This window comes from Caretta caretta, chromosome 28 (genome assembly GCF_965140235.1).
Source record: "Caretta caretta isolate rCarCar2 chromosome 28, rCarCar1.hap1, whole genome shotgun sequence".
NCBI classification, from domain to species: Eukaryota; Metazoa; Chordata; order Testudines; family Cheloniidae; genus Caretta; species Caretta caretta.
In genome coordinates this window covers 16,072,473-16,096,057 of record NC_134233.1, presented here as the reverse complement: position 1 = coordinate 16,096,057, position 23,585 = coordinate 16,072,473, and the positions used below count along the sequence as shown (strand labels likewise).

At 50.0% G+C, this 23,585-nt stretch overlaps 1 protein-coding gene across 1 annotated transcript in view; it reads left to right on the top strand.

Moving 5' to 3' along the window:
• LOC142068369 (uncharacterized) overlaps positions 1–23,585 on the top strand; it is a 295,529-nt gene that overhangs the window by 184,262 nt on the left and 87,682 nt on the right. Inside the window, 1 exon segment of the mRNA XM_075123886.1 lies at positions 15,794–16,576. Coding sequence (XP_074979987.1) covers positions 15,794–16,576 — 783 coding nt within the window.

The window sequence follows — 23,585 nt, the reverse complement described above, 5'->3', positions numbered from 1 at the left end:
ACAATCCTGAACTGAGAGAGTTCACAAGGTCTTTCCAGGGAATCCCAGCTCCTTCCTTCAGGCACTGACAGCTTTTGAGTTGATTTAATTGTTCCTCACCTGGGCAGGCACCTCTCAGGATCCCTGGTTCTTCTGAGTCCTGGATTCCTGAGACCCACGGCTCTTCCCCTTTCTCCAGCTGGGAGATCACATCAGGTTTGGAAACTGGAAACCCTGCTCGGGGGAAAGAAAACAAGGGACATCTTGAGAATTCATGGGACACGTGTCAGAAAACAATGTTCTATTATTTTAACCCCAGGCCATTTTAAGGCAGTAAAACACCAGGGCCAGCTCCCAAGTTGCTCAAAGGTGCTGGACTCTCTGCTTTTGGGGTATTTAACAGTCCCCATCCCTCCTGTGAGCACACAGAGCCAGACACTCATCAAACGGCCTCCTAAAATACAGCAACAGTAATTCCATGTCCCAGACAGTGAAGACTCCAGACAGCGGGTAAGTCCCCCTAGAGATGCTTCTTTCTGGCAGAGAAAGGACCAGAGACTATGAGCCATAGGAGAGCTGGAACAGGGGAGTATTCGCTGGTGGGGTTCAACACAGTAAGGAGTAAGAGGGAGCGCAGAGGCCCCAGAATGCCGTATGTCAGAGATATTGTATGTCAGGAAAGCACACTTTGAGGAAATAGGGACTCTAGTGAGCCAGGGGTAATGGAAGGGAGTATGAATATCCCTCAGCGTGTGGACAGCTCCAGTGAATTAGATTCTATCATTGACGCCTTTAATTCCTTTGGGAAAGGAGAAAGAAGCATCAGGCCATGTGCGGCCCATAATGATTAACAGGTTGAGAACCACGGGGCCAGGAGATGCAGAGAGGTGCCTGGACGCTTGCTGGCCCCCGTCTGCCTCGTGTCACCGCTGAGCGTTGCAGGTTGTGCCCAGGAAGGAGCACAAGGATGTGGTCTCACCAGGGGGACGGTCAGCCGTCAGGTGGCAGACATGCTCGGGGTCTCCAGGCTCAGCGAGGGGGAGTGAAGGAATGACTCAGAAGGAATCCTTAGGGAGCGGGTGAAGGGCTGGTAACCGTTGTCCGCTGGCGTGCGCGTGTGTCTCTCTCTCCATACGCTGCACCAGCCCTGCACAGATCGCTGGCCCAGCAGAGCCCAGGAGCACTACCCAGAAAGACCACAGGCTCCGTTCAGTGACGAAGGCGCTCGGAGAGGTTTACTGCCATCTGTCCCCACACCCTTGTCTTACTCGGGGTCGGTGTGTTCCTGACCCATCTCCCAGGAACGTGTTCACATGAATATCTAGTACCTAGCAGTGCCTGTGTTTTATGCCTTGGCCAAGTTCCTGCATCAGACGGTGAACTCATAAGCAAGCACCTGCTTTGCGATGGGGCCTGACTTTGGTTCACAGCACGGGCTTTTGCTCACTTTGATTCAGGCCTCCGGTCTTGCACCAGGCCCAGGGCTCCAGGCACTTTCCACTACAGGAACATTTTGCACGTCTGTGGTGGTGCGTGTGGAACAGGCTCCGTGTCAGAGCGACGGCAGCTTCCGTTCCCCACGCCAGACGCGAGCCCGGGCGTGAGACTTTGTGCTATTCCGCTCCTGGGCTCTGTTCCCAGTGCTGTGGGGCAGGGCAGGGCACAGGGCTGGGGCGTGTGTCCCTGGCATGTTGGGGCGTTGCTGAGACAGGGCAGAGTTAAGGTGGCATTGTGGGGGTGACGTGAACCTTAACTCCTCATTTCCGCCTTCCAAGAACCGCGGGGACGGGAATCCCTTACCCAGCGAGGTCACAGTCTCATAGGTCTCCTGCATGACGTCTCTGTAGAGGGCTCTCTGAGCGGGGTCCAGCAGGGCCCCCTCTTCCCTGGTGAAATACACAACCACCGCCTCGAAGGTCACCGGCCCCTGAAAGAGCAAGACCCCCCGCTCAGGACCTGCTGCCCCACTCACAGCCCCACTAGTCACCGGGGAGCAGGGCCAACTCAATGCAAACTCTGGGAGGCTCACAGTCAGCAGGGTCCCACCCCCAGCCTGCTCAGAGCAGCCAGGAGGCATCGGGGTGAGGGGAGAAAGAGAGAGACCCTCACCCCTCCAAGAAGAGAAAGGGAAAGAGGGGTCTTCACATTTGCCACACTCCTGCTAGCCAGAGGCCAGTACAGGAGGGGGAGCCCCCAGCAACGTTCTCCCCGTAGGAATCCCCGTGGCCAGCAGCTGGAAGGGAGGGAAGGGGGCAGCTCCCCTTATCCTCACTGGTGGGTGCCCCCTTCATAGCAGTCTCTCTGGGATGGGGTGTCCACCCCACACATGCCCTGTGGGGGTTACTGTGGGCCAGAAGGGGCCAATTCACCATATGGGCTGCCCCTGGAGGCGAGCCAGGGATTATAAAGCCTAACCGCAGCTGGGAGAGGGGCTGGCAAGGAGTCTAAACCAGGAAGAGCTCTGCAGTCCCTCCCTGGAGGGAGAGGGAGTTGGCCAGGGACAAGTAAGAGAGCCGGGGAAGGGTGAAGCCTGGGGTCCTGCCCCGCACTGGGGAGTCCAACAGGAGCCTGCGAAGGGTGAAGGAGCTGGGGGGGAAGAGAGGAAGCTCTGGAGGGAAACCAGGGCTAGACAAGGAGACAGAGAGGTAGGGTAGGAAGGAGCCCGGGACACAGCACCAGGGTCCGACGCTGAGCAGACCGGGATTGCTGGTCAGAGGGCCCCGGGCTAGAAGCCAGACCAGCAGGACAAGTGGGGTCCCCTAGCAGCCACGGGGACAACCCTGGCCCCCTCCTTTTATCCCCCCTGGCTGTTTCCTGCCCTCTCCCACCTCCAGACCAAACTCCCCACAAGTTCCTCCCTCCTGGGGAGTTTCTGCTCCTCTCTCCCGACCAGGATCCCTTCCCGAGCGGGCTCCATGGCCCCTGTTTCCGCTCCCTGTCCCCGGGGAGGCTGGGACCAGCCGGAGCAAGCCCTGGCCAGGGCTCGGCAGCCTGGGAGGGGGAAAGGGGAGGCAGTCAGAGCAGGGCTGAGTTCACCTCACAGCACAGTTCCCCCCCAGGGGCTTTTCCCTGCAGACAAACCTTGTAGCTGGGGCCAGGCTGAGAAAACGCTTGGTCCCGTTTCTATTACCCGGCCCCAGCCCCCTCCCAGCAGCACGAAACTGAGGGAGATTTTGAAACTCTCCCAGTGACACAGACTCTGACCCAAAGGGCAGAAGAGAGCAGAACCGCAGGAGTCATTTGGGGGGATTCCCCAGGGCCGCCCACACCCCAGCGGGGGGAATAGGGAGAGGAGGGAACTGGCTTCTCCTCTTTCTGCCCCTCACCTTGTTCACCGGGAAGGGAATCTGCCCAGAGATGCTGCAACCAATGTGTCTGGGCAGGTTCGAGTCCTGGGAGTCTCTCTCCCTCTTTCCCCATCTCTCCCCTTCCCCCCGGCCCTTCTCCCTCCCGCTCTGGCTGGGAGAGTCTGATCTGTTGGCTCCCTCCGGGCTGGACCAGCTCCTGCCATCGTGAACAGGAGGGGAAATGGGGGGGCCGGAGGGGCTGCATGTGACTGTGCCTGTCCCCAGCCCTTTCCCTGAGGCCTCTCTGAATTATCTGGAGTCTGGCTCAGGAATTGATGTTGGCAGAGCCTGGGGCTGCCCTAGGGGTCGAGTACCAACGGGCAGGGGTGGCAGCAGATTCTTCCCGGTGGGGGGAAATGGGGTGCAAAGGTGAGCGAGACAGAAAATTGGGGGTGGGGGGTCCTGCACTATACATCTTGTATTCCACCATGATTTCAACAATTTCCATCCCACCACCAACCTCAGCCTGGTCCAGTCCACACAAGAGATCCACTTCCTGGACACTACAGTGCTAATAAACAATGGCCACATAAACACCACCCTATACCGGAAACCTACTGACCGCTATTCCTACCTGCATGCCTCCAGCTTTCACCCTGACCACACCACACGATCCATCGTCTACAGCCAAGCTCTGCGATACAACCGCATTTGCTCCAACCCCTCAGACAGAGACAAACACCTACAAGATCTCTGTCAAGCTTTCTTACAACTACAATACCCACCTGCAGAAGTGAAGAAACAGACTGACAGAGCCAGAAGAGTTCCCAGAAGTTACCTACTACAGGACAGGCCTAACAAAGAAAATAACAGAACGCCACTAGCGGTCACCTTCAGCCCCCAACTAAAACCCCTCCAACGCATTATTAAGGATCTACAACCTATCCTGAAGGATGACCCAACACTCTCACAAATCTTGGGAGACAGGCCAGTCCTTGCCTACAGACAGCCCCGCAACCTGAAGCAAATACTCACCAACAACCACATACCACACAACAGAACCACTAACCCAGGAACTTATCCTTGCAACAAAGCCCGTTGCCAATTGTGCCCACATATCTATTCAGGGGACACCATCACAGGGCCTAATAACATCAGCCACACTATCAGAGGCTCGTTCACCTGCACATCCACCAATGTGATATATGCCATCATGTGCCAGCAATGCCCCTCTGCCATGTACATTGGTCAAACTGGACAGTCTCTACGTAAAAGAATAAATGGACACAAATCAGATGTCAAGAATTATAACATTCATAAACCAGTCGGAGAACACTTCAATCTCTCTGGTCACGCAATCACAGACATGAAGGTCGCTATCTTAAAACAAAAAAACTTCAAATCCAGACTCCAGCGAGAAACTGCTGAATTGGAATTCATTTGCAAATTGGATACTATTAATTTAGGCTTAAATAGAGACTGGGAGTGGCTAAGTCATTATGCAAGGTAGCCTGTTTCCTCTTGTTTTTTCCTACCCCCCCCCAGATGTTCTGGTTTAACTTGGATTTAAACTTGGAGAGTGGTCAGTTTAGATGAACTATTACCAGCAGGAGAGTGAGTTTGTGTGTGTATGGGGGTGGGGGGGATGTGAGAAAACCTTGATCTATGCAGGAAATAGCCCGACTTGATTATGTAAAGAGTTGTCACTTTGGATGGGCTAGCACCAGCAGGAGAGTGAATTTGTGTGGGGGGGTGGAGGGTGAGAAAACCTGGATTTGTGCTGGAAATGGCCCACCTGTTGATCACTTTAGATAAGCTATTACCAGCAGGACAGTGGGGTGGGAGGAGGTATTGTTTCATATTCTCTGTGTGTATATAAAGTCTGCTGCAGTTTCCACGGTATACATCTGATGAAGTGAGCTGTAGCTCACGAAAGCTCATGCTCAAATAAATTGGTTAGTCTCTAAGGTGCCACAAGTACTCCTTTTCTTTTTGCGAATACAGACTAACACGGCTGTTCCTCTGAAACCTCTCTTTCTCCCCTCACCCTGATGCTTCCTGGCTGCTCTGAACGGGGTGAGGCTCTGGGCCTCCCAGAGCTTCATTAACGGGCCTTGCTGCATCACGAAGGGTGGGGCTGTGAGTGGGGCAGCAGGTCCTGAGTGGGGGGCTCTTGCTCTTTCAGAGAGCCCTCTACAGAGACGTCATGCAGGAGACCTATGAGTCTGAGGCCTCGCTGGGTAAGGATTCCCGTCCCCTTGGTTCTGAGGAGGGGAAATGCAGCGTTAAGGTTCACGTCACCCCCACAATGTCACCTTAACTCTGCCCTGTTTCAGCAACACCCCGACACGCCAGGGACACACACACCGGCCCCGTGCCCTGCCCTGCCACACAACGCTGCGAGAAGAGGGCACAGGAGCAACACAGCACAAAGTCGAAGGTCTTCTCTTGGCTAAGGCAAAACTTGGGTCCAGGTCTGGCATAAAGAACAGACGCTGCCTGCCCCTGGCCAGCCCTCCAACACAGAGCCCACTGCACCCAAACCAGCTCAGATGTACAAACTGTTACCCCAGCTTTACCCTCTCCCTGAGATTCCTTCTGAGTCGTTGCCTTCACTTGCTCCTCACTAAGGCCTGGAGACCACTAGCATGTCTGCCACCAGAGTGCTGACAATCCCCCTGGCTAGAACGCGCCCTGGTGCACAGTCAGACACAACCTACAACACTGAGCGCTGAAATGGGGCAGACTCGGTCCCTCGGGGTTCACCTGCACCTCTCTGCATATCACAGTCACAGCTCTGCCAAGCTGCTCCAACTAATCCCTCCACTGTCCGAGTACAGCTACACCTGGCCCAGTGCTCACAGCTGGAGGGGATGCGGAGAAATGCTGGGATTCCTGTCTGTGAAACACCACACAAACAACGGCAGGTCCTTCCTCATCTACAGAAGGGATTGTGGACAAAGTGGAGAGAGTCCAGCCCAGGGCAACGAAAATGACGAGGGGGCTGGGGCACATGACTTACGAGGAGAGGCTGAGGGAGCTGGGGTTATTTAGTCTGCAGAAGAGAAGAATGAGGGGGGATTTGATAGCAGCCTTCAACTACCTGAAAGGGGGGTTTCAAAGAGGATGAAGCTCGGCTGTTCTCAGTGGGGGCAGAGGACAGAACAAGGAGCAATGGTCTCAAGTTGCAGTGGGGGAGGTCTAGGTTGGATATTCGGGAACACTGGAACGGGTTCCCTAGGGAGGTGGTGGAATCTCCATCCTTAGAGGTTTTTAAGGCCCAGCTTGACAAAGCCCTGGCTGGGATGATTTAGTCGGGGATCGGTCCTGCTTTGAGCAGGGGATTGGACTAGATGACCTCCTGAGGTCTCTTCCAACCCTGATCTTCTCTGATTCTATTATAAATTCATGGATTTTATGACCCGAAGGGACTATCAGGTTGTCTACTCTGACCTCCTGTATCACACAGACCATGGAATATCATCCAGTTACAGTTGTATTGAGCTGAATACCTTGTGTTGGACAAAATCAGCTTCCAGAAAGACAATCCAGTCTTGACTTGAAGACTCCAAGAGAAGGAGAATCCCCCATTTCCTTGGTAGTTTATTAACGTTTGCACCACCTTTACTGCACTGTAGCCAGTGGCTAACGGCAGCTCCAGGGTTAGGGGGCGGGGGTAGAGTTAAGGTTGCCTTGCAAGGGTGGGATGTACTTTTACTCGTCATTTCCTGGTATTCAGAGCTTTAAGTTTAGTCACCGTCCACGTTCTGGAAGGGCACGCGGCATCACGGGGCAACCTTAAGTCTGTGTTAAAGAAGTTAATTAACTGTGTCTGCACAAGAGATTTTGCTATTATAACTCTATTGGTTAAGGGTGTGATTCTTCACACCCACAACCGTGACACATGTGCTGACTGAAGGAGGCATGCTGCCAAATTTTAAAGAGAGACCAGGCCAGAATCTGCATGTGGACGTTCGAGCACTTGGAAAAAAAATTGCTCGTAGCCCAGTATGAGTGAGCAAAATTCCCAAGAGGAATTCCTGCAGAATGCGAGAAAAACGTGTCACACACATTGTCAGAAAGCTATCAGTGGGAGGGCTTACACTCGGATGCATGGTGAATTTCTGGTGCAGTGGCCACGATATGTCCTCTTGAGCCACTCAATTAGTTTGAGAGCAGACTGCTGGAAACACTCGGTCTTTTAACAGAGCCATGTACTCCCAGGCCGAGTGCGTCTCGAATCTTCCAGTCCTGGGTTTCAAAGCCCAGGCCGGAGCATCTACACTCAGTGGTGACCCTAGGTTAAGAATTTTTGAGTCCAGGATTTTTGCAGGTCCGAGTCCAACCAAGCACATCCCAGCCTGCCCGTGCCCTTCCATTTGCCCTGAATCCTTCTCTCTTTGATCTTGCACATGGTTGTTGGCCCTCTCCAGGATGCCAACCAGCAGTTCACCGTGGAAACGTTTCCTCTTGGACTGGTCGGCCACGGTACCGAGACCCAGGCTTCTGCTGGAGTGTTCCCGAGCTACTGAAGTACAACAAACTGCCAGTACAGGTCTAGGGACACCTGCAAGCAGACATAAAACGGGACGCTGCTGTCTCAGTGATGCCAAAACGGCTCAGTGCATAAGCTCAGAAAAAAGGCCTTTTGGAATCTCAAAGAAAAATCGGATATTTTGCAAAACTGAACTTCACTATCTTGTGAGAAGAATGCTTCAGGTCCCAAAAGATCCATGGACACAACTGGGTAAATCATGGTGAAAAGGGTGCACAGAGAATGGTACTGTGAAAAATCATGATTTTGCTTAAAATTGCAGAACACGGTGGGTTCTGGGGGGAAGGCCATGACCTACTCCATAGGCCTTCTCTGTCCTTTCAAGCCTTCCACGTTTTGGAGGACACAACAATTCTTGTGGTTCCTGAACGGAAAAAAGAGAGATTTCATCTCATGCCTTCGGTTACCAGCCAGCCATGTATGCCACCAAAGTATTCAAATTTAGGGTGGCCAAACAGCACATCTATAAGGGAAATGGGCTGATCAGCTACTGAGGACGCCGTAGAAATATATACCCTTCCCGGAAATGTGGCTATACCTATCATCAGTTCCTGATATGGGAAACGTTTGCAGGATCTGGGATTGGGGCAAAATTTTGTGCAGGAATAAGCAGGATGTGTGTTAGCATCCACATGCCTTACGGCCGTGGTTCTCAGCCAGGGGTATGTGTGCTCCTAGGGGTAGTCAGAGACCTTCCAGGGGGCACATCAACTCATCTAGAGATTTGCCTAATTTTACAACAGGTGACATAAAAAAGCAGAAATTGGTAGAAACTAAAATTTCGTACAGATAATGACTTATTTATACGGCTCTGCATCCTATACCCTGAAACGGGAGTACAATATTTATATTCCAATTGATTTTACAGTTGTATGGCAAAAATGAAAAAAAAGTCAGAGCCATTTTTCAGGAATAGTGGGCTGTGAAACTTGTCTATTTTTACGTCTGATTTTGTAAGCAAGCCATTTTTAAGAGAGTTGAAACTTGGGGGGACGCAAGACAAATCAGACTCCTGAAAGGGGTACGGTAATCTGGAAATGGTGAGAGCCACGGCCGTATGGCCTCCCCATGGTTTCAGATACAGGCTTTTATGACTACTTGAAAATACACAAGATCCTGGGGACTCATGAGGAACTAGACAGAAATCTGCCCTTTCTATTGTTGGACTGCACCCAAACACAGCCATATTTCATAGAACCATAGAAGATCAGGGTTGGAAGGGACCTCAGGAGGTGTCTAGTCCAACCCCCTGCTCACAGCAGGGCCAATCCCCGACTAACTCATCCCAGCCAGGGCTTTGTCAAGCCTGACCTTAAAAACTTCTAAGGAAGGAGATTCCACCACCTCCCTAGGTAACACATTCCAGTGTTTCCTAATATCCAACCTAAATCTCCCCCACTGCAACTGGAGACCATTACTCCTCGTTCTGTCCTCTTCTACCACTGAGAACAGTCTAGATCCATCCTCTTTGAACCCCCTTTCAGGTAGTTGAAAGCAGCTATCAAATCCCCCCTCATTCTTCTCTTCTGCAGACTAAACATCCCCAGTTCCCTCAGCCTCTCCTCATAAGTCCTGTGCTCCAGCCCCCTGATCATTTTTGTTGCCCTCCGCTGGACTCTCTCCAATTTGTCCACATCCCTTCTGAAGTGGGGGCCCTGAAATTGGACGCAATGCTCCAGGTGTGGCCTCACCCGTGCCGAATATCAGGTTTTTATTTTTATAACACCCCCAGAGCATCGTAGCAAGAATACGAGTTTCCAGTCAAACTTCCACTGAAAATGCACATTTCACGGTTTGTGGTTCCCAGGCCCCAGTGTGAATTGCACGTGGTGGTGGAGGGGGCGGGGTGATGCCCAGGTGGGCAGTTGTTGGTGGCAGTCGAGGGAGGGTGGCTGGAATAAGGGCTGCCCCTTGGATGGGCACACGGCTGTCTCCGGGGACTGACAGAGACAGACTGAACGGGCTTCCGACCCGGTGTGGCTGGCTGCTTGCACTGGCCTGGCCAGGACGGACCCTGCCGTAACTTTTGCTGCTCTGCGCTAAACTACGCGAGACTGCCCGATGCGGTGCTCCAGTTGGAGTGTAAACCCTGCTCTGCTTTGAAAGGCTGCCTGGTGCCACCCCGAGTACTCAAGGAGAGCATTGGACCCTGAAGGGGTCCGGTCCAGGTCTCCAGCAGGGCAGGGTGGAGTCACTGCAGGAAGCCATGGGGCGAAACAGGGTTAGCTGGTGTACAAAGGCTCCCATTTCACAGACTTAACTGCCAGAGGCCTGCCCCAGTGGAAATCTGTGGATCTCCAGCACATGGCCTGTTAAAGGGGTCACTCCCAGGGGACTGGTTACGGGCTGGGACATACACCAGACCCTGTGCATCCCTGAGAGCAGACCTAACTTCTTCAGACACCCCACTGGGCCCCCCGATGTCTCTGTCTCTTTCCCCTTACCAATTACCTGAGCAGCCATCCCCCTCTTGAGATGGAGTTTGTCTTTATGCCACTCCAGTTTGGCCCAGACTTTGGCCCTGCTCCCCTGTGTGTTAGCTGGAGCTAGGGGAGAGAATACTAGATGCTGACAGTCCGGGCATCGTCTCATAACCATTTTTAAATGTTTGCCAAAGCATGGCTCATTTTGAGCTATTCCTCTTCCCTTCCTGCCTGTTTTCCTTACAGCCCCCTATTAAACGTACCCAATGTATCCATACAGGAAACATCCCAATGGCCAGGTCAACATACAGGATTCAGTGTTACACAGCAGCTCCATCTGCATCACAGTGAGAAAGCGGGGAGGTTCTTTGGCAGGAAGCAGCAGGGAGATTTGGGGGATCTGGAGCTGCCTGGATCCCACCCCATTACCACAGTCTCCCCACACAGCCGTCGCTGATTTAGGGGCTGCACCCCGTGTCTCCACTCTTAGGACTGTCTACTTGCACTTTATTTTTTGTAATTTTTCTCAAATATTCTCATTTTCACTGCTCTCTCTGCCTTGCCGAGTGCCCCACCACCACCGTCACCCTGCCTACGGTGGCCCCAGCCACGATTTCTCCTCCTCACCTTCCTGCCAGCCGCAAGGTGACTCCTTCCCAGGCAAAAAGTGGACTTTCTCGGGGGATGTCCTAGGTTGGGAGTGAGCCTGGGGATTCACAAAGTCGTATTTTCCCTTCCCTATCTGCAGCACCCACGATCTCTCTTCCCTGCAGCTTTCTTGGAGTCAGTCCCTCCTGAGGTCACCTGGCCCAGTTCCCGTTCTTCATAGTCTCCTTTTCCAGAGGACCTAGAGTCTGTTGCTCCTGGACAGATCTCCATGATTCAGAGGAAAGAGATCCTGAGCGGTGCCAGGACGGGCGAGGAATCATTAAATCAATTCAAAAAGCGGTCAGCGTCTGAAGGACACAGCTGGGATTCCTGACCGAGACCTTATGAGTTCTCAGAGTTCAGGATTGTCCCCAGCAGGTTTGTATCCTCAGGGCGGATGTCGCTTATGACTTCCTGCCCATTGAGAGAGACACCTGGCAGTACCTTCCTCCTGGACCTCCGTTCCCCGTGGGTGATTGGGCAGGCAGAATTGATCCCCTCCTCCCTGTGGGAAAGGATTTGGGGAAACTCAGTCCCTGATTTATTTCCAGCTCTCCAGCACTATTTTGGTTGACCAGGATGGTGATAGTGATCGTGAAATTCTCAGGGAGATGAGAGAGGCCATAAACATAAACATTGGTGGGGCCTCATCTGGAGTACTGTGTCCAGTTTTGGGCCCCACACGACAAGAAGGATGTGGAAAAATTGGAAAGCGTCCAGCGGAGGGCAACAAAAATGATTAGGGGACTGGAACACATGACTTACGAGGAGAGGCTGAGGGAACTGGGGATGTTTAGTCTGCGGAAGAGAAGAATGAGGGGGGATTTGATAGCTGCTTTCAACTACCTGAGAGGGGGTTCCAAAGAGGATGGATCTAGACTGTTCTCAATGGTAGCAGAGGACAGAACAAGGAGTAATGGTCTCAAGTTGCAGTGGGGGAGGTTTAGGTTGGATATTAGGAAAAACCTTTTCACTAGGAGGGTGGTGAAACACTGGAATGGGTTCCCTAGGGAGGTGGTGGAATCTCCTTCCTTAGAGGTTTTTAAGGTCAGGCTTGACAAAGCCCTGGCTGGGATGATTTAACTGGGAATTGGTCCTGCTTCGAGCAGGGGGTTGGACTAGATGACCTTCTGGGGTCCCTTCCAACCCTGATCTTCTATGATTCTATGAATAATCAATAATAATGGGAGATTTCAACTATATCCATATTGTCTGGGTACATGTCACCTCAGAACGGGATCCAGAGATAAAGTTTCTAGACACCATGAATGACTGTTTCTTAGAGCAATTAATCCTTGAACCCACAAGAGAGGCCAGGCAATTCTTGATTTACTCCTAAGTGGAGTACAGGATCTGGTCCAAGAGGTGACTATAGCTGAATCACTTGGTAATAGCGACCATTAAAGAATTAAATTTAACATCCCTGGTGGTATCAAAGAAGCCCACCACCATGGCACTCCATTTCAAAAGGGGAACTACACAAAACTGAGGACATTAGTTAAACAAAAATGAAAAGGTACAATCTCAAAAGTGAAATGCCTGCAAGCTGCATGGAAACTTTTTAAAATGAACTCAAGAAAGAAATCTTGGCGTCATTGCGGATAGTTCTCTGAAAAGAGCTGGTCAATGTGCAGCAGTAGTCAAAAAAACTGTCAGAATGTTGGGATTTATTAGGAACGGGATAGATGATAGGACAGAAAATATCATGTTGCCTCTGTATAAATCCATAGGCCCACATCTTGAATACTGCATGCAATTCTTGTCACCCCATCTCAAAAAAAACAACAACATTTGAATGGGAAGAGATGCAGAGAAGGGCAACAAAAATGATTAGTAGTATGGAACAGCTTCTGTATAAGGAGAGATTATAAAGACTGGGAATTTTCAGCTTGGAAAAGAGACGACTAAGCAGGAATATTGTAGAGGTCTATAAAATCATGACTGGAGTGTAGAAAGTGAATACAGAAATGTTGTTTAATCCTTCACATGACACAAGAACTAGGGGTCAGCCAATGAAATTAATAGGCATCAGGTTTAAAACACACACAACACACAGTCAACCTGTGGAACTCCTTGCCAAAGGATGTTGTGAAGGCCAAGACCATAACAGGGTTCAAAAAAGAACTAGATAAGTTGATGGTGGATAGGTCCGCTAATGGCTATTAGCCAGGATGGGCAGAGATGCAACCCAATGCCCTGGGTGTCCCTAGCCTCAGTTTGCCAGAAGCTGGGAATGGGTGTCCGGGGGTGGATCACTTGATGATTCCCTGTTCTGTTCATTCCCTCTGGGGCACCTGGCATTGGCCACTGTCGGAAGACAGGACACTGGGCTAGATGGACCATTTTTCTCATCCAGTGTGGCCGCTCTTATTACCCCGGCTTCATTTACGAGCTCTATAATGGGATCGGCACCCACCTCTCGCAAGCGCCCCCTCTGGTTTGGCGTCTCTGCATTCTTTAAACCAGCCCAGCCCTGGTATGGGGCTGTATCCCAGGCCTTCCTCCCTGGAGACCCTATCTTCCTGTGGCCTTCCCCAGGCTCAGTCCCGACTCACTCCCGGCAGCCAGCCAGGAGCCTCTCATTCCCCTGGTCTGTGACCCTAAAATTTAGCTGCTAATTAAACTAGCCTACAATAGTGCTTCATTGCTCCCCCGCTCCCTGCTAGCAAACTGTTTTTGGCTTAGTTCTAGCAGCCAGCCAGGAACACCTCTCGCTCCCCCGGTCCCCGCAAGCAGACTTACCTATCTGTCATCCTGCTGCTCTTCCACCCAGGCATGCAATCCTTTCTTCTCCAGCTCCAAGCAGCAACTAACTGCTGTGCCATTCTGCAGCTCCTTTTATATGGCCCTCCTGGCCCCTGATTGGCCGTTCCAGCAGCCCCTCTGGGCTTCCTCGCAACCACTCTAGGCCGCTTGGAGGACCTCTCCACTGCTCCTTTCCTGGGATGGGTGTGGCAGAACGCATCAGTTCTCTGTTGAACCAGAATGTAGATGCCGGATTTAGGATATTCTGGTACCCCTTGCCAGGTGGCATTGAGGGTCTCTTTGGTCACAATCACACACTTCCCTTATACGTGTAAGCTGAGGGGTCTGGTCTCTAATGTGATGAACAAAACACAGATTACAGTGTATTAAAGTGTGAAGGTAGAGGGCTAGACAGCTGAGATGAATAGAAATTGAGTAAGGGCACTTTACCTTTAGGTCACCAGCTTGTAGGCTTGACAGAATTCAAATTTTATTTTATGCTTTCAACGTATTTTTTAGATTCTCCCCCCCCCCCCCCATTTTTATTGATTTAAATGTTCAGAATTGTGGGAAATTACAGGTTTTAAGCATGTTTTCAATTTTCAGCCATTTAAATTTTCAATTGCAGGAAATGCTGGTGGGGGAGGGGGGGGTGTCAGACAATAATTATTTAATGACCGTAGTTGTTGAGACTCGAAAAGTTAAAACTTTATAACTGTTAAAACAAACCATTAACATCACGTGTCAAAATATACAAAGTAAGTACTCTTAAAGCAAACTCTACGTTCTCAAGCAGCCTTTTTCGTAGTTTGCCTGTCTGAAATTCTGATTATTGATGGAAATATTTTTGTTGGTTTCTGTGTTTACGGTGAAATTGATATTTACCGATAAAAATCTCATCCTCCCAAGCCTACCAATCTGAATTCACCAAAGTATGTGTTTAATTTAGGGCTGTCACGTGATTAAAACATTTAACCGCAATTAATCGTGGGATTAAAAAAATTAATCATGATTAATTGTGTAATTAATCACACTGTTAAACAACAGTAGAATACCATTTATTTAAATATTTTTGGGTGTTTTCTGTATTTTCAAATATATTGATTTCAATGACAACACAGAATACAAAGTGTACAGTGCTCACTTTTTATTTATTTTTGATTACAAGTATTTGCACTGTAAGAAAACAAAAGAAACAATATTTTTCAGTTCACCTCATACAAGTACTGTAGTGCAATCTCTGTATCATGAAAGTTGAACTTACAAAGGTAGAATTATGTACCAAAAAACTGCGTTCAAAAATAAAACAATGTAAAATTTTAGAGCCTGCAAGTCCACTCAGTCCTACTTCAGCCAATCGCTCAGACAAACAAGTTTGGTTACGTTTGCAGGCGATAATGCCGCCTGCTTCTTGTTTACAGTGTCACCTGAAAGTGAGAACAGGCGTTCGCATGGCACTCTCGTAGCCAGTGTCACAAGATATTTATGTGCCAGATGTGCTAAAGATTCATATGTTCCCTTCATGCTTCAACCACCGTTCCAGAGGACATGTGTACACTTTGTATTCTGTATTGTAAGTGAAATCAACGTATTTGAAAATGTAGAAAAGCATCCAAAAATATTCAATACTTTTCAATTGATATTCTATTGTTTAAGAGTGCGATTAATCGCAATTAATTTTTCTAATCGCGATTAGGTTTTTTGAGTTAATCGCGTGAGTGAACGGCGATTAATGGACAGCCCTAGTTTAATTTAAAGCATGTGAGGAGTGTCATTGAAGCCCTAGGGTTTAGGGATTCCCAGGACATGAGGAGCTTCTGCCATTACCTCTTCCACTGCAGCCAATGTCCAACATGGGTTGATCTCCCCTTTTCCACTCCTGTTTCTGCCAACAGGTGCTGGGACGGTGAGTGAGAATGAGGAGCAGAAACCTCAGCAGGAAGATGCTGAGCAAGTGGAAACGCATGGGGGATTATTGAAAATCTCTCCAGAGGATGTTTCCAGGAGTCATGAGCGGGGAAAAAGTTGTGAGAGTCAGCACAGGCCGGAGAGGAGGCAGAGAAACAAACCAAGTGAGAAAATGAATAAACCCATTAATAGTTGTGGGCCGCACAAATACCTCAGAGAAACTGCAGCCCAGCAGGAAATGCAGGGAGGAGAGAGAAACAAGACATGCGCTGAGTGCGGGAAAAGCTTCACTCGGAGATCAGCCTTTATTAGGCATCAGAGAATTCACACGGGAGAGAGACCCTATGAATGCTGTGAGTGTGGAGAAAGCTTCACTCGGGGCTCAAACCTCATTACGCACCAGAGAATCCACACAGGAGAAAGACCCTACATATGCTCTGAGTGTGGGACAAGCTTCACTCAGAGATTTTCCCTGACTACACATCAGCGAATCCATACAGGGGAGAGACCCTATGAATGCAGTGAGTGCGGGAAAACCTTCACTAACAGCTCAGCGCTTATGGCACATCGGAGAATCCACACAGGGGAAAAACCCCATGAATGCTGTGAGTGCGGGAAAACCTTCATTAGCCGCTCAAAGCTCATTGCACATCTGAGAATCCACACGGGGGAGAGACCCTATGAATGCAGTGAGTGCAAGAAGAACTTTACCAACAGCCCAGACCTTATAAAGCATCAGAGAATTCACACAGGGGAGAGACCCTACGGATGTCCTGACTGTGGGAAAAACTTCACTTACAGCTCAGCGCTTAGGAAACATCAGCAAATCCACACGGGCGAAAGACCCCATGAATGCAGTGAGTGCGGGAAAAGCTTCACTCAGAGCTCATCCCTTATTTCACATCAGCGAATCCACACGGGAGAAAGACCCTACGCGTGCTCCGAGTGTGGGAAAAAATTCATTGACAGCTCACCACTTCGGAGCCATCAGAGAACCCACACGGGAGCCAGACCTTATGAATGCAGCGAGTGTGGGAAAACCTTTACTTGGAGCTCAAACCTTATTACACATCAGAGGCTCCATAGCTCATAGAGACGCTCCAGACGCTCTAAATGTGGGGAAAGCTTGCATGAGAACTCAGCCCTAACGTATCATCAGAGGCTTTGCAAGGGAAAGAAACACCATAAAAACCTTCTCTAGGGCTGACCATTTTTTATCTATTTATTTCGTTTGGCTAGTTCCCTCTTGAAAGCTCGTTGAACTATGCGTGTCCCATTTTCTCTCTCAGGTGGGCTGCCCGCTCACCGTTCCTGAGGGTGAATCGTGTAGGGTGACCAGATGTGCTGATTTTTTAGGGACAGTCCCGATTTTGGGGTCTTTTTCTTAAATTGGCTCCTATTACCCCCCCTCCGTCCCGATTTTTTACACTTGCTGTCTGGTCACCCTACTCCCTCCTACCAGGAATGTCCATGAGCTTCAAGTGTGGGGGGACAGGAGTGACCCCAACTAGCTCCATCGAAGTAAAATTCGTTGGGCCTCATCCCCACGAGGATTTTCTGTGTCGTTAGCTAGCTTGATGTGAAACCACAACTATCCTTGCAGTGAAGACATGGCTTATGTAGAGCAGTTGGAGTTGTCTAGCACGTTTATTCATAACTTCACCTGTGCTCCATCAATTTTCCTTGTCTAAACAGTCCTGGAGCACCCTGGGCTCCTGAGGTCCCTTCCAACCCTGATATTCTATGATTCTATGATCTCATTTCTACCGTTCTCCCATAGCAAAGTGATTGTTAGAGTCACCAACTTCCCCTTTGGGAAAACAGAAGGTTTATTAGATGACAGGAGCATGGTCTAAAACAGAGCTTGTAGGTGCAGAGAACAGGACCCCTCGGTCAGGTGCATCTTGGGGGGTAGGGAGCCCAGACCCCTGTTCTGGGCCTCCCTCCATTTCCCCAGCCAGCTGTAAACTGAAACTCTCCAGCCCCTTCTCTGGCCTTTGTCTCTTTCCCGGGCCAGGAGGCCACCTGATCCCTTTGTTCTCCAACACCTTCAGTTGGCACCTTGCAGGGGGGAAGGGACCAGGCCATCAATCGCCAGAAGACAGGGTGTCGGCCATTCTCTGTGCAGACCACCTAGATACTTAAGAAATGCCTAGGGGAAACTGAGGCACCCACAGTATTCAGAGAAAACACTAAGAACATTCCCACTTCGTCACACCCATCATCCCAACTGCGTTAGCTTCTGTCTAAGCTGTGTAGAGTTTATCTTCTTCACATCCTATACCTTCGCCACCCATAGTTCCCCATAACCCAGTGTTCTGAGTTCTCAGTGCTTGGGAATCATGGTTTGATTTCTTTGATCCTAAATCCAGAATCGTTACATCCGGATGTGAAGGAGTCACAGACCTGGAAGGAGAATTTTTAATGGATCTAAAACCATGTGTGTGACATTATTGACATAAACTGTGACCGTATAGATCATTGTTGCAACCACTGTTATATATTTGCAGCAAATATTGTACAAAGGTTGTTGTGTGCAGTGTCTCTGAAGAGGTTATGATTTGCAGGTTATAATTATGCTAGCTGTGTGTAACATTTGTGTATTTGAAGTTATGAATATGGGCTCTGTACTTGTATCTCAAATGTATTTGATTCCAAGTAGCCGCAGGGAAGCATTTGGTCAGCTGCTTGAGAAGGGACTATTCTCAGTAAGTGCCCAATCAAGAAACACTTAACTGACAGTGAACTTTGGGAGACGCCAATCCACATCTGAGCTTTCCTGGGAACGTTCAAACTAACATGTAAACAATGGTGTCGGCCTGCAAACTGAGTCATGCATGGACCTGTGACTTGCCCATGTGACTCCAGACTCCATCTTGCTGCTGTGATTTTCCACAGTAAGAACAAAGAGGGGGTCCTTCCACAGGCAGAGAATATAAAAGGCCCTGGAAACCCCTTCATCTTTTCTTCAATCCTGCTTCTGACCTCTGGAGGAACTTTGCTACAGACTGAAGCTCTGAACAAAGGGCTGAATGACCCATCCCAGCTGGGTATGTTCTCCAGAGACTGGATTTGAACCTGCCATTTATTCTATCACTGCTACAAGCCTGAACCAAGAACTTGGCCATCACTGTATGTCATTGATTCCACTTAACCAATTCTAGCTCTCATCTCTATCTTTTTCCTTTTATGAATAAACCTTTAGATTTTAGCTTCGAAAGGATTGGCCACAGCGTGATTTGTGGGTAAGATCTGCTTTGTATATTGACCTGGGTCTGGGGCTTGGTCCTCTGGGATCGAGGGAACCTTTTTTCTTTTACTGGGGTATTGGTTTTCGTAACCATTCGTCCCCATGACGAGTGGCCCTGGTGGGGATACTGGGAAACTGGGGTGTCTAAGGGAATTGCTTGTGTGACTTGTGGTTAGCCAGTGGGGTAAAACCAAAGTCCTCTCTGTTTGGCTGGTTTGGTTTGTCTTGGTGTGGTTTAAGACACATGTCGGAAACGGATGTGACTTTACGGTATTTTTATGATCTAATATTAATCTTCTGGTTAATTTTGTGCAATATTACCACTTGGTACCTCTTTTCCCATAATCTTAGGGCACTGGGTTATTTCTCTGTCACCGGTTTAAGTCATTATTTCTTGTCTCCAAGGCCTAACATAGCTAAGCTAAAGTCACCTACATTTCAGCTTGTCTTACTCATGTCTGCTGAAGATTTCTTCAATCAGACCTGAAAGCTGGTCGAGTAATAGAGAGATGCATGTCGATGGGACGTTGCACCTCATTGTGACAGTTGTAAAAAACATGGGCATGGGGTGGCCGTAGAGTTTTAAATTCTGTCCTCAGTGGTCAAATCACCCATAAAAAGAGACCGTGTTGAGTAGACCTGACTTACATCGGTACCGGTCTTTGTTTTGTGGCTGGGTTCTTGCCTTTGAACAGCATTTAGGAGACAGCATACAGACGGTGCTTTACGTGGCGAAAGACGGGGTGGGTTGTTTTTTAAATGGGGGGCCCAGCGTACCCCAAGACTTTTTTCATCCTGTTGCACGATGAGCATTACTATGGGGTTCTGGACGTGAAAAAGTTGTTCGGTGCGAAAAATTATGGTGAGTTTTGCCACGGGGCGTACAGTCGTGGGCACTCTGGCCGGCCTCGTTGCCGCCTCGGCGTGAGCGTAACACGCTCAGACAGCGTGAGCATGCAGCTGAGGTGTCCTAGCTGTAGACCGTACTGTCGCTCCAACGCGTGTTTAGACAGACACGTCGACGGCGCATCGAAAAAACAAGTCGAACGCCCGTCTAAAACTTTGTGTGGTAAGTGTCAGCCCTACGTGGACAAGGCGCACCGGTGTAAAGGGAGGCGTTGTAAGCAGTGTCAGGGTTTGATCAGCGGTGATGTCGACAGCCGCCTATGTTTTATGGACAGCCTTAGGAAGCCGGAATCGTCAGAAAAGTATATTTTTTACAATTTTGAATGCACGCAGGAGACGGGGTTGCATGTGCCCAATTACATTTTTGCTATGTCCCTAAAGCCGGGAAACTCCTGGGACTTTAAGGGCGGCGCGTGTCTTTCTTCCCTTTGTTAAGACCTTTATTGGCAAAAAGTTCCAGGACTACACGTTCCTAGCGCACAATTCCAAAGGTTACGATGCGTCCTTTGTCGTTAGACAGTTATGGAAGGAAAAGATGTGCGTAGAACTGATCGCTCAGGGTTGTAAAGTAATGTGTGTGTGGAAGTTAAGGCCCTGGGCATTTGCTTTATAGACTCTTTAAACATCTTGCCCTTGAAGCTTAGCAAGCTCCTGCAGGCGATAGGATTTGAAGGTTGCAAAGGGTATTTCCCCCATTTTTTTTAACACTTTAGAAAACCAAAATTACGTGGGGCCTATGCTTGGGTGGAGCACTATGATGTTGACTATACCAGGGTTCAAAAAAGAACTAGATAAATTCATGGAGGATAGGTCCATCGATGGCTATTAGCCGGGATGGGCAGGGGAGGTGTCCCTAGCCTCTGTTTGCCAGAAGCTGGGAATGGGCGACAGGGGGTGGATCACTTGATAATTGCCCTGTTCTATTCATTCCCTCTGGGGTACCCGGCATTGGCCACTGTCTGAAGACAGGATACTGGGCTAGATGGACCTTTGGTCTGACCTAGTATGGCCGTTCTTATGTTCTTATGATGCCCAGGGAGAAAGCAGAATTTCTTGACTGGTATTGGAACAACAGATATGAGCCATTTGACTTGCAGAAAGAGTTTGCATATTATTGTCAGCAGGATGTCAAAATTTTGAGACAGGCCAGTATTCCTGTACAGAAAAGAGACCATGAAAATGACAGAGAGGGGAGATATTGCAGATAGAGGCCCCGGTAAATTCACAGCGGTAAAATTGTGTATAGATCCTTTCCGGCACATAGCCATGCAGACAGATGCCAGCGTTATATACGGCTTTATGTTTTTGCAGCCCACCACAGGCAGAAAAAGAGATATTCGACCCCCCTCTAGTCAGTGGCTGTTGTGTACCACTCACAAAGAAATTATACAGATACAAAAAGAAAAGGAGTACTTGTGGCACCTTAGAGACTAACCAATTTATTTGAGCATGACGCCGACCGCTCGGGGGTCGCATACAGATACAGCATGCTTTACAGGGTGGGGAATTACAGGTAGGCCCCTACTTTCCGGATGGTTACATCGTCATTGATGGCAGCCTTTGAGTTCAGCGGGTGGTTTTTCCATGGCCGTGTCACCTGTTATTGTGAAAAATCACAGGGTTTTTGACAATGACAGGGACAACTTTGGGGTTTCTTTGTTACAAGACACAGCTCAAGACCGACTGCCTCAAAAGAGTTGGTTTTGTAGTGAGGACCCTCTGGGAGCACGAGTGGGAGGTGATGATAGAAACAGACAGGGAGCTTGCAGATTTCTTAAACGAGGCCCAGCTGCTTCAGCCTCTCTTGCCTAAGGATGCTCTTTTGAGGTGAGGACTACCGCTATCTGCCCATATTACATTACTGCAGTGAAGAAATCCACAATTATGGTTTTACCAGCCTGTACCATTTCATAAACAAAAGCAAAGAACACCCTATTGGACACCCTGATATAGTTCATGACAAATTTGGACCCCTCCAAATTATTTTGGAATTGCGAAAGTTAAAGCGTACCCCCCCCCGAGGCCCCTTTTCCCTGTTCCAAAGAGTGTTTAGACAGACACGTCGACCGTGCATCAAAAAAACAAGTCGAACGCCCGTCTAAAACTTTGTGATGATAAGTGTCAGCCCTACATGGACAAGGGGCACCGGTGTAAAGGGAGGCGTTGTAAGCAGTGTCAGGGTTTGATCAGTGGTGATGTCGACAGCCGCCTGTGTTTTATGGACAGCCTTAGAAAGCCGGAATCGTCAGAAAAGTATATTTTTTACAAATTTGAATGCACGCAGGAGACGGGGTTGCATGTGCCCAATTACGTTTTTGCTATGTCCCTAAAGCCGGGAAACTCCTGGGACTTTAAGGGCGGTGAGTGTCTTTCTACCTTTATTGGCCAAAAGTTCTGGGACTACACGTTCCTAGCGCACAACGCCAAAGGTTACGATGCGTCCTTTGTCGTTAGACAGTTATGGAAGGAAAAGATGTGCGTACAACCGATCGCTCAGGGTAGTAAACTAATGTGTGTGGAAGTTAAGGCCCTGGGCGTTTGTTTTATAGACCCTTTAAACATCTTGCCCATGGGAGCTCAGCAAGCTCCCATAGTTCATGAGAAATTTGGACCTCCTCGCAAATTATTTTGGAATTGCGAAAGTTAAAGCGTACCCCCGGCGCGGCCCCTTTTCCCTGTTGTTACCTGTCAGAGGGGGTGGCAAACTTCTGTTCCCGCTATGCCGAACCTGTGAGGAAACCGAGCAGCGGGCGACCTGCGCCCGTACTGAGGAGGAGAGGGCCATCCGGGGGACTTGAACGCATGGTGGAACTGAACGCGGCCATAGCGAAGGGATAGTTTTTTCAGTTCCAGCCATGGTAGGGTTTCTCAACCAGACCTGGACGGTGCTACCCGAACTCAACCGGCCAACCAAGGAGGCAGCTCCTCCAGATAACATCCTGTTGGCCATGCTGTAGGCGTGTACGGCCCTCCCTCGCTGTCCATCTCCGAGGAAGGCCGCAACTCTTCCAGCTTTCACGCCCCTGGAATAACCAGTCTAAGACAAAGGAGGAAGTTAGCCGTCTCAGGGCTCGATCCCTCCCGCGGGGTCCAAGGCCCCAAACCCTCAGGCGGAGTGGGGCACACCAAGCAGGCTAAAGCCCGACCCCCTGGCAGGGTAGAGCCAGGTAGAGTCTGGGAACCCAGGCCCTCAGACAGGGCAGGATACCAAGCAAAGTCTAGCGCTCCAACCCTCAGGCAAGGCAGAGCGGTGAATAATCCGGGGAACCCGGCCCTCAAGCAGGGTGGGGTACCAGCAGTCCCTGGGCTACTTCCTATCCTCCCCCCTGGGTTTACCTGGATCTCAGGGTTGTCCTACATCTCCCCTGGGTACACTGCAAGAGGTAATCCCAACCGCTCCTCCGTATCCGGCTTGTCTAGGAGCTGGGGCAGTTCGGACGAGTCCTCGGGACACCAGAAGTCCTCAGCTTAGCCCCAGAGCCATCCCCTTCCCTCCACGGGAGGGACTACCCCCAAGGAATGCCCCCTTCGATTCTTCTCCCTCTGCCCCAATGATTCCCCCTTCCTCTCCGAGACATTCCCCACCCGCCCCAAATGGGGAGGTTCCTCAGTGACGTACTCCCGGCTCCTTTCACACAGGGGGGCTCCCCTCCTCTGGCTCCAATGGTGACCCCTTCCCCACAACATAGGGGGGCTTCCCTGCCCATCCCCCTGGACTAGAGACCTTCCCACCCCTCCCCACATTTGGGTTCTCCCCAGAGACCTTAACGTCCCTCCTCCCAGCCCCATGGACCCCCAGAAATATCAGCCTGGAGCGAAGGGCTGGACTGGGGCTTTCTCCTTTCACTCCCGCGGGGATGTGCGGGGATCCCGGGCACGTTTCT